We start from the raw sequence: 11173 nt of genomic DNA on the forward strand, positions 1-11173 counted from the left end.
GCAGACAGTCTTAAGGATGCAGTCCACGGTGAGAAGAACAAAAATACTGAACCGATGGGAGGTACGCACAGTCTAAAGCAGACAGATGCAAAGTGCTGTACATGTGGAGACATACTGTGCTGCTTTGAAATGCTCATTCATACGTTTAAAACATTCCTCTGAAACGATCATCAGCATCATTCACTGTGTGTGTGTGTGTGTGTGTGTGGTGGGGGGGTAACGTCTGTGTTTGTGCTTCTTGTGTCACTGTTGGACGTAAAGAATTTATTTTTTCCCCCTTCGATTAAGACATTTCTTTTCAATCTTAAGACGATGATGCATTAACACAAAAGGATAAAGGCTTCAAACATTTGTGTTTGCTTATTTATGTTGTGCTTAAGAGTTTGATGGGAAGCTTGGAAATAATCTCATGTCTGTGTGACGCTCCAGCGAGCAACCGGCTCGTTCATCGTCCCACACAAACCGCAGAGAGCTGGTCTGGATCTGTCTGAAGAGAAGAAGATCTGCCTGCGAGCACACGCGCTTAATAATTAACACGTCATATCTCCTTTAAGTGTAAATGCAATGCATTGCATCTGAACAGTAAGTAGTCCAGAACATAAACCCCCAGCAAAAGCACAAATTTACACTGAGATGATAAATGTGTTAATAAGTGAACTTTACAGGTGCCTGCGGGAGTGTTTTGTCACTTTTTGGCCATTTCCGAGCCCATTAAAGAGTAGAAACGCCAGTAATGACCATCAGACCGACAACAGAAGGATGGTAACAGCATATTTTAAAACTTCTCTGCTGCAGTGAAAAAAAGAGCATCAGTTAATACATTTTTAATCTAATTAATGCAGTGCATTATGGGACTAACTGGTGTCTGCATTTGGGGCTATAAGCAGTTGCTTGTGCTCCGGTGTCACGTCCATAAAAACTGTGTTGTTCCCTTGTTAAGATGCACATTCTGACTATCTGCCTAAAATCTTAAACCCGACATTAAAGTTTGTTAAGTTGACATTAAGTTTGTGTGTTTTGTGCTTTAATAAACCTTCAAACAGGCACTTTGCTCGGACCATACGACAGTACATCTGCGCTTTAAAATGATATGAATACTGTTGGAGGGAGGACAGAAGGCGGGACGTTTCATTTCAGGCTCATTTTGCTCCTTTAAAAAGGTTCAAATCACTCAGAGGAAGAGGAATGTCATTCTGTGAACACTGTGCCTTACAGAAAGGAAGCAGAGAGATGAGGAACAGTGGGTCTCTGATGCTTAGAGAGTCACACTTTGACATGCAGACAATTTAGCATGTTACAAACGTGACTGCAGGTTGACAGATTGGCAGGAATTGTCAGCTGATTCTCAGTCACTCTGTGGGTCACAGCAGGGAGGAAGTGACACTCTTGGTGTGTTGGAGGAAAAGCTCACCATGAGGAGATCACATACACTTTGCACCTTCTGGAAGACAATGGAGCTGCTTTTCAATGATACACCGCAGGTAATTGTACCTATGAGAATGGAGACAGAAGGATAGAAACTTTTCTGTACACTCGTTGTAGTTGATGATAATGCGGAGATTATGCAGAATATGGTATTTCTGTCACCTTCTCCTGAGTTTCTGCACCTCCCTGTCCTCCTCTTCCTTCAACTTGGTGATGAAACTCTGCAGGACAGGCATCTCAAACTTGATATACTGCGCCACCTGGTGGAAGAAAATAACTTTCATGATAAAGCTCACGAGAGACAAATGCGAGGTTAACGCAAAGATTTTGCAGATGCAGGGTGAAGCACAAAAGGAGGAGGAAATGAGGCTCTCTGTATCGAGTGAAAAAGTTACAGTGAACATGTTGATTTACATCATATGTGACTTCTTCACCCAAGTCTTCTTCCATGAGGAAAACTTTGCAGATCTGCTCACATGGACCCTGCATTACTCTCAGGACCAGAGGATAGTCAGTCCGCTTGAGTTTCACACGCTCTGGAACACAAACACAAAGATATTGGTTAACAAAATTAGATTATATAAGATAAATGCAATCAATCACCACTGCTGCTACTGACCCTGTGATACTGCGACCCTGACACATAGAAATCCTCATCTTTATTTATGTCTCATCTTATATTTGGTATCTTGTTTATTCTGCGACTTTAACACCGCAGAGTCCAAAACTAAATGGCAAAAATCTGCGCCGACGTGTGCGTCTTACCACGAAGCTTCAGCTAAGATAGCAAACGTTACAACTCCAGTGACATTTGCATTAATAGTGGAATGAATGCTGGTAACTTTACTGCGCTCAGCCTTAATCTTCACACTCTGGAGCAGCCAGTAAAACTCATAATGACCCACACTCACCTCCGCTCACGTGGACAAGATAGAGTGCGAAATCGTCTGGGCTGTTTTCTATTTTAAACTTGTTGAGGAGAACTCGCAGCACCTGAGGCGTGGTCATGCAGCTGTTGATCCGAACATTAGTGACAGAACCATAAGCAGGTGTGAACACCGATGTCTGAAACAAATAGATGAAAATAACAGCTATAATTTAGTCCAGGCCTGTGAAACTTCAAGAAAGTGCGAGATGACATCATTTGCATTATTTTCAAAGGGTCCAACGACAATGCCACCTTATGGTTGTAAAAGTGGCCGTTGATGGAGAATCGATGGCGTCTGATTTTTCTCTGGTCGCTCGGGGACCTTCGCTGGCCTCGTCTTAAAACTCCGGCATCACTCTTTGTCCGTAGGAGCTGAGCGGCGCTCTCACTGTCCTCTGTGCAATAAATAGGCAGAATCGTACCGGTGCCGTCACCACAACAAGGAATTCTAAACATCTCACAATGCTTTGTAGTCTTTAGTGAAAACCAGACGTACGGCAGAGTACCCAGAGAGAACCGGAACATAAGTAAAAGTTGTGTTACCCACTGTGTACAAGTTTTACGTTTAAACTGAAAGAAAAAAACATTTCGACCAATTTTAACAGAGATTTCTTTCTCACAATAAATTACCAGTTTGGAGAAGAGAGCTTACATAAAGTAGCCGATGATGGGTTAAATATCCAGTGCTTATAAAACAATGATGTATGATGTTGGCGGGGTCATGGAGCACTCATCGCCATGGGAGTAATAGCCTTTATGTGTCAGTATTCATTCATTCTTCAAAGCCATTCACCTTCCAGGTCTTCCTCCGTCACACCATTGTCTTCAGGCTGACAGGCAGGAGGCGTCACCTCCACGGCGGGCGGACTCATCTGCGTCATCTGCTGGCCCTCCGTGTTGCCGGGGGAGCTGCAGAAGGGAAACAGGAGAAAGAGTTTTCATGACAGCTGCAAAAATATCTTCTAAATGAAAGCAGTTAACTCATGTTGAATGTTTCTTCCAACCAAATGTGAGGGAGGTTTCAGCGCAGAACTTTTCACGGTTAGTGGACAGACTTAAACTTTGAAGTAACCATCACTCTTACAGATGTGGATGTCATACACATGCTGGTACCGTCCAGCTGTTTGTTTGCTCTCTTTTTTTATTTATTTTTTTAATTATGAGTTCTGACCACATTTCTTTCAAGTTTTCAACACGTGTGCCTTTTCTTGGAATTATTCAACTGTGCTCTTTTGACCTTGTTCTGTATGCTTTTTATAACAAAATGTCAGCTGAGGCCTGCCATTCTTAATAAGACTAACGTCACTTGATAAAAGGGATTACAGAGCTGATTAAGGGCCTTTGAGTTTATTGACAAAGACAGATGTGTTATAGCTTGGGGCAAAATCCAAGACGGAGCCAATACTAGAGCTTAAAAGGTTTCCTATACATATATGTTTATCTATCTATCTATTAAAAATGTTAAATACAATCTGATCTCTTTAGACAAACTGGATATAATCTATATCTGCTCTCACTGACCTTCCATGTATCACCATTTCCGGTCACTGAGGTGTAACTGGATCTTTTTGGACCACTTACCCTTGACTATCCAGATTGCAACCAGAGTGCCAGGATGTGGAGGAAGGGGGTGGTCGAATTCGCTCGTGGTCATCCTGCATCTGGAGCCTGATAGGTCGCCGCAGGCCCCAAAAGATATTTAGCAAGCCCTCAACGATCAGCTCCTCCTCTTCCTGTTAGGAGGCACAAGCTATGATCAATGCACACACACAAATATAGACACACAATGGACAGTTATTAACCTCACAGAGTCAGACGGTGTAACGGGTAATGTATATTATGTTGCAAATGACCAAGAGCAAAAGAGAAAAGGTCAAAGTCACAGGGATTCTTCAGTTGAAAATGAAACATTAAAGGGATGAACAGACAGGCAGCTGTATCTACTCACTTCTCTGTGGCGTAGTTGCAGATTCTGTCCCTCATAATAGAGGTTGTATGTTTTAAGATGCGAGAGGACTGTTGCCCTGAAGACAGAGAAGAGAGAATCACTGAGGAGAAAATGTTATACCATCGCTTTTGGCTGGAGTCAAGAAAAACACATCACTGGTAACTGTTTTACAAAACATGGCACAGGTGGTTGAACTGATTCGCTCTACGTGTATAATTTGAAATGAATGAATGGCTTTAATTCAATTTCACATGAATATTACAAGAGTAAATTGAATTCATTTTGCAGAAGCTTCTCCCCAAATGAGAACAAACACGCCATTCACAGAGTGGTCAGTAAGTGATTGAACCCTAACCCTGTAATATAACTTACTTATTCAGCTTCCAATGTCTCCTGTTGCCCTTCTGGCTCTGATTTTTATTATGAAGGGATCTTATGAAAGCACCAGCTCTTTGGCAATTACCTAATGTATTTTGGATAATTAGTACCAATGCCAAAATCTGAAAACATTTGGCAAAGAACCCTGATTTGTTTTGGCCTCCTGAATGACCTGCTGATGCCAAAGTCTCTAATTTTCTTTCGAGGACGGCGTACGTTTTCTTTTAACTGTGCATAAAACTGTAATAAACACCAACTACAACTTCGGTCACCGTTCAAAATCCAGCAGAAATAAAACTTAAATCAATAAATAAAAACCCGTAAAATAAAGCTCTGCATTTGTAGTTTTATTGACCAGAAAATGATGATTCCTCAGCTCGGTGCTAGCGGAGAGGACGGTGCATTTACTGACCTTAAATTATGACTTGTGTTATGTGTGCGCTGTGTTTACCGACTGTACAAAATCAAATCAATTCAATAGATAAAACGTACATAAATGAAAAAAGTTGCCGGGGTAACCAACTTCCTCAAAAGACAGAGAAAAACTGGAGCATCTTTGGAAAAGACTTTGACTCTGACGAGATGTCTTGAGCTGCACAGCAGCCACAACAAAGAAGCTTTTTATCGAGACATTTCTATAAATACATTCTTTACAAATGCTCTCTCTTTCTGAACTTTCAGTCTGATTTGTGTGTCATGATTCATTTTACTTACTTATGCTGGTCTCGCATAAATCTGAGCATTTACATCACGTATGCATGAAAAAAACAGTGAAAAATAGCCAACGGACAGAAAACTGTGTGACCACGAACATGTTTTGATGACGCTGACTATGTGTCGATGTGAGAAACCGTCTGGAATCGAAACCTTACTTGCTGATGAACTTGTTCTCTCCGATCTGGACCCCGTCCTGTGTATCATCCATTTTTAGGAAGCATGAGAGGAGCTGAGGAACAAAGATGCATCACAGAGTTAATTTTCATCCATCGGATTGAGTCTCATGACTCCTCATGACAGCCAGACACGAAGAGTACGGCCCTGGGGGGAAAAAACGACTGAAGGAAGAGGAGGAGAAAAAGCTCCAGACCGTAAACAATAACACTAGATCATATCTAATTTCCCCCAGATCCTAGTTAAACCACCTCTGAGTCCCTCAACAAAATCAGAACATTCAGCATGTCATGAAGCAGCTGCTCTGCCCATTTTTAATCTTTGCCTTGCAGTGTTTTTTTCTGTCCTGTCACCACTTTAATTCAAATGTCTACCTCTTCTACACATAAACACACAGCACATTCACACACGCAGCTGTTTAAAAGGGCACTCTGCCACCACCGTGTAGACTTTTCCTTCCTGCTTTGTTGATTCAGTGTGTGACTGTGTGAATTTGGCAGGACAGAATCCTCCGGAAGGAGATGGACAGGTGCGGGACACATGGGCCACCTGCTGCTGATAATGATTTCAGCTGCTTAAAGATTATCTCCAAGCATTCTTCTGACAAAACACATCATATTACCCGTGACTCATGTCTCTACATACAGACACACTGGTCGACCTCCGTCTGGTTGACGTTTCGCCAACAAATCACTCACATTTTTGCTGAGCTCACTGGATTTAACCATTTAACTTTTATTTTCAGGAAGTGAAGAGGACAAAATTGCTGCTACTAGTGTTGGTGGCACCACCAACTGTTCCAGAGTGAAATAACTCAATCCTTAACTGAAGCATAGAACAAATTATTTGTGACAAACAGGCTTTTAGAGTCAGACACAGAGCAAATATAACATAAATATGCATTGCGAGAGCTTATGAGATCTTACCGTAGTGAAGACTGTTGATTTTTTTTGAGTCACCAAAGAGAAGGAGCCGCCTGTGAGGAGAGAGTAAAACGTTAGTCAGGTCGATGCTATACGTTGTCCTCGGGTAGTGAGTAAGTATCAGGGGTCAGTTTCAAACAGCCCACGAGGGTCTTTTCTCTCGATTGTGACAGCGAACAGACGGTGAAGAGCGGGGGTGTTTAAAGGAAGTGCTCCCCTTCCGTCAAATCGCTTCCTCCTTTGCTCAGTCAGTGACACAGGAAGCTGACACTACCCCTTATACAGCCCAAAACTTCCTCAATTCAAACAGCACGAAGGAGCTATCGTGAGCTAAAAAATAAAGCTTAGCCACGTACCATCTCTCCCCGTTATCAAACACATACCTCAGCAGTTCAAAAGATGCTAACAGGCAGCCTTAAACGCAGTGGTGATAAACGACCGCAGGCTGTCAATCTCTGAAATAAATGTGGACAGATTAAATATTAAACACCAATCAGCCAAGTCTCATGCCAGGGCCGTTAATATTTCATCACCTATATCATGCCTGTCATGCAGCCAAACGCTCACCATTGACTCACACAATAAAAGTCATTAGTGTTTAATATCACAGTCGTGATCAAAGGCAGCTGGGCTCGAAGTCTAATTAGCTGGTGATGCCAGTAGTCTGAGACGGACATGTGGCCAGCTGTCAAACCAAAACAATTCAGACGTGACCGCAGGCTCCAGATAAATCGAATAAGACACTTCTCCTTTAAGGCTGCTGCCGGAGCATTCTTATATATAGGGAATGTTTTCCGAAACCTCAAAGCAAGGTTTGACATTAACACAGGGCAGAAAGGATGGTGTTATACGAGGTCACACTATCCAGGGTTCGTTTAGTCACAAAGCACTTTTTCCTGGATGGAAAGTCGACACTGCTGTTCGATAACTGTGAACATTCAGTGCTCATAATTTACAAAAACATGTATTTAATGCCACAGTGTGAGAATGGATCAATGTGTAATCTAGTGAGATCACAAACAAATAAACTAGAAAAATGCATCCAAGCCTCCAGCATCTTAGAAACGCACCGAGGACGTGGCCTGAGAAGTCAAAAGATTTGTGATGCACCTACAGCTCAGTGGAAGTACCACAAGCTACCCCAAAAACATTTTTGTGTCAATATTTGCTACAAGAGATGACAAATTAACAGAATTGAACAAGTGAAAACTGAGAAATAATCACTTCCGAAGCGTTGCTTTTATAAAGCCACATAAATACAAACTTCCACCCACAACATGTTCGGGATTTGAATTATTACACATTTAGATTTCTCTTGATAAAAGCCATGAAAAAAAAACTTTATAAATCACTTTGATGTTTAACTGAAAGTGCTCCAAACTACTGATGGATGGCTTTTGCCTGCTATAACCATAAACGTCTGTGTAGAAATAACCAGTGTAAGATACTGCAGTAGCAGAGCCAACATCAACATATAAATGCAGCCAGACTGACCCATGGCTGACCCAGTCATGTTTCAAATCAGAGCGCTCTTGTCTGTGCTGGAAAATGGTCCAAATGTAGAACTCATTGACTGCCTGAATTCCCCTGTGCCCCATTACAATGTCAGCCAATACCCAGTCTCCATCTTCCCCTCTTATGTCTCATTCGCCATCTATAGCCCAGTTGTTTCGGACCACAATAACTCAGTTCATGAGTGTCCATCCAATTTTTCTGATCAGGAAATAAGGTCTGTCCCCCCACTTTTGTCTTTCTACCTCCTTTTTTGCTCCCTTATGAACGAAGCCGTCCAACTTGTTTTTGAAACTCATGACCACAACTTCCTGACTTTTCTCCCCCGACTCTCTCTCTCATTGATACACTTGCCCCTTGTTTTCTGCCCTGCTGCCTCTGGACCTCCTCCGTCAATGTCTTTGGCTGCCACAGCAGATGAATAGCTCCAAAACTCCGCTTGTCCTCTCACCAACACCACCTCCCCTGGCTTCCTTTCAGCCTCCACATTACTATTGCTCTGCCTCACTATTGTCACTATTGTCATAGCAACACCAAAAACAACCGAGCTCCAGAAACTGGCCCACAACACTGAGCCAAAAATAGTGTTTGTCTCTCCTGTTCCTTACTGGGGTTGTCAAAAATGCTGCGAAGCTCAAGTTCAATCCAAATACAGGTCCTCCAGTAGCTGAACATAGAGCTGAAACAACCGTTTTGTTAAGCAGAAGTAAATCTCAAGCAAAAACTAAAGTCTAAATCTTTGCTCTCCATTTACTCTTTTTATGAGCCACTGGGTAAGAAGATATCAGCTTCACATATCTGAAATCAACCCAAACAAAAGAATATATAATAGAAATAACCCTGTCTACATTGCTCAGACTAGGATTTAGAAGTGCTGGTCAGTGGCGTTTTATGATACTCTTCAACATGGCCATTAAGGTGAATCCCTTGCATGCCTAAAACATTTAAACTAAAACCCATGGAAGGATCTAATGTTGAAATTAAGTGGAGATTAAAATAAACTGAAAATCAAATGTGAATTGCACGCAACAGCATTCACTTTGTCTCTTGTAGCTGGCCATCTGTGTGCTGAGAGGAATCTCTATTACTTGTTATGTAACCTGTTTTAGTAATACATGGCTCTGTGGGCTCCCTGGTAGGAACCACGTGTGATAAGAAAAGCAGTTTATATCGTTTTCTGCTCATGATTTTCGTCGAGGCGTCGCATAACATGACGAAATGAGGTTATGTCTGTTAAACGTTGGGAATTAAACACACCATTAATGACTCGTATCAAAGCTTTGTTTAGTCTATGGGTGTTGTTAAGACTCTTATTAGAAAAATAGCTGCAACTGTTTTGTATTCAACGTTGTAAAATCAATGTAAAGCTCTCTTTTTTTAACAAATATTTAAACTACACCATGAGCGTATCGCTACATCTCCCCTTAGACATCATCACGATAAGCTGACTTAGCTACACCGACCCCAGTGTTTGATTCTTGCCGACTTTAGGAGGTACTCCCCCGGCTTACCTTCAGCGTTTCTCCTCGGTCCCTCTCCTCCGCCTTCCTTCCTCCCTCCGCCTTCGTCTTCGCGTTGCTACTCAACTGTCCGTTAACGACAGACTTCTCGTTCGAATCGCTCGTTCTCCTATCGTTCGAAACAATCAGTAGAGCGCGAGCAGCAGTGCATCCGACGGCTGGTAGAAGCAGCAGGAGGAGGAGGAGGAGGAGAGCACGAGAAGTCCATCTGTTGTGGTGGAGCTCGCGGCACAGCAGCGTCTCGGGGCCCCCGCTTAGCAGCCAATCGGAGACCGAGACTGACGCGCCTTTGTTAGCGCTGCGTGCGGAGATGAATGAAAACATGGCAACAATAGGACAGCCGAGCACGCGCACCCAGCAGGAATAATCATTGTTGTTAATGAACGCCCACATTTATTAAAGGTGAATTCAAGTACAATGTCCGATCAAACTCTGCCCGCACATTTACATCTTAAATAACTGTTTTCTTCCCTTTTATATTCAGGCGTTTTTTTTTGTTTTAAATCGCAGTTCTCCAACAAGAAGAGGAAAATAATTCAGCTCAACTTCAATGAGTCATGACTTAAATGTTGTGACACTTAGACATACCATTTGCACATTTACAATTTGGTATCAGCTTTGTACAGAAATATGCCTCACTATGACACATTTGTATTCGGAAAACATCTATAAATGGAGGCAGCTGCATTCCAGTGCATTAGGAGATTTGTATACCAATGGTAATTTAATGAAGAGCCGACTTGTCTTTAAATCTTAGGGGCAGTTAGAAGTGTCCAGCTACACACCCAGTAATGTTAGAATCTTTCAGTGTAAAATTGTAATGTAACAGATTTCTGTCGAGGGAGATGACTCAATATTCATGTAAGAAACAATTAAGAACAGCAACAGAAACACATAATGTAAGATTTTACACATATCTTCTCATGTGAACAAGACTCAGTAGAATTAAGCTAAAGGACATCCTAAATTAGACATATAAAACGGAGGTGGGAACTTTTCCTGTATTGTCCTGTCCTTAAGTTTCAGTCGACTGGGTCATAGCTCTGGAGGATGTGGAATGGTTCCCTTGTTAGTCCCTTTCCTTCTGTTCTATATCTGTTAGGAGACGTATCACAAATGCACAACATGTTTCAAAAGGTCCAGACGCTGACCTGACCCCTACTTATTTTGAGAAACTGAAAAAGTAGCTAAACAGTAGCATAGGACTGTCTCTTATTTGACTGAAAAGCAAAAGATAGGTTGGGACTACTTCTACTGTTGGCAGTTTTTACTACAAAGTCTGGCAAAAGAACAAGTCTTCCACTTAGGTAGGTTGTCTGATTTTGATTGTATTATACTAGCGATGAGACCGTCTCAATTATTTGCAATAACTTTGAAGGGTTCCATCTAGTTTTGTTGACAACATTGAAAAACATTCTAAATATATGGTGTAAATAAATGTTTGGTATAAGGTGAAGCGTTCACAACGGCCTTTCTATATAATACATGAGTATGTGTCACAGTTTAATATTGAAGCCCATCACAAATATCAGTTTTATGCTGACATAACCAGCAACAAACTGCAGAGCCACCTGAAGCATACTTAGCTTTATTTAAATGTGCCAGAATTTTCAATATGAATCTCATGCCTGAAGAACAGTTTATTAAC

At 41.8% G+C, this 11173-nt stretch overlaps 1 protein-coding gene across 2 annotated transcripts; it reads right to left on the minus strand.

Moving 5' to 3' along the window:
* Positions 1-277: 277 nt before the first annotated feature.
* Positions 278-9773, minus strand: rassf2b (Ras association domain family member 2b). 2 transcript variants are annotated; one of them, XM_072387613.1, is made up of 11 exons: positions 9517-9773; positions 6497-6546; positions 5552-5625; positions 4302-4377; positions 3935-4086; positions 3147-3262; positions 2606-2748; positions 2337-2490; positions 1840-1961; positions 1588-1685; positions 278-1491 (listed from the first exon to the last, which is right to left on the minus strand). In XM_072387613.1, exons 3-11 carry the CDS (start codon positions 5602-5604, stop codon positions 1422-1424), a joined length of 984 nt encoding a protein of 327 aa, XP_072243714.1. In that variant the 5' UTR covers positions 5605-5625; positions 6497-6546; positions 9517-9773; the 3' UTR covers positions 278-1421. The 2 variants fall into 2 exon arrangements, with proteins under 2 accessions (XP_072243714.1, XP_072243713.1); XM_072387612.1 differs by lacking the exon at positions 9517-9773 and having other exon boundaries at positions 6497-6930.
* Positions 9774-11173: the final 1400 nt, after the last annotated feature.

Source organism: Leuresthes tenuis, unplaced genomic scaffold, assembly GCF_036924035.1.
Source record: "Leuresthes tenuis unplaced genomic scaffold, fLeuTen1.0.hap1 SCAF_6, whole genome shotgun sequence".
NCBI classification, from domain to species: domain Eukaryota; kingdom Metazoa; phylum Chordata; class Actinopteri; order Atheriniformes; family Atherinopsidae; genus Leuresthes; species Leuresthes tenuis.

Coding starts and splice junctions, on each gene's coding strand:
- rassf2b (XM_072387613.1), bottom strand. CDS start 5,604: ATGGATGATACACAGGACGGGGTCCAGATCGGAGAGAACAAGTTCATC. Junction 2,749..3,146: donor GACGGAGGAAGACCTGGAAG/GTGAATGGCTTT, acceptor TTTATTGCACAG/AGGACAGTGAGAGCGCCGCT. Junction 2,491..2,605: donor GCCACTTTTACAACCATAAG/GTGGCATTGTCG, acceptor TATTTGTTTCAG/ACATCGGTGTTCACACCTGC.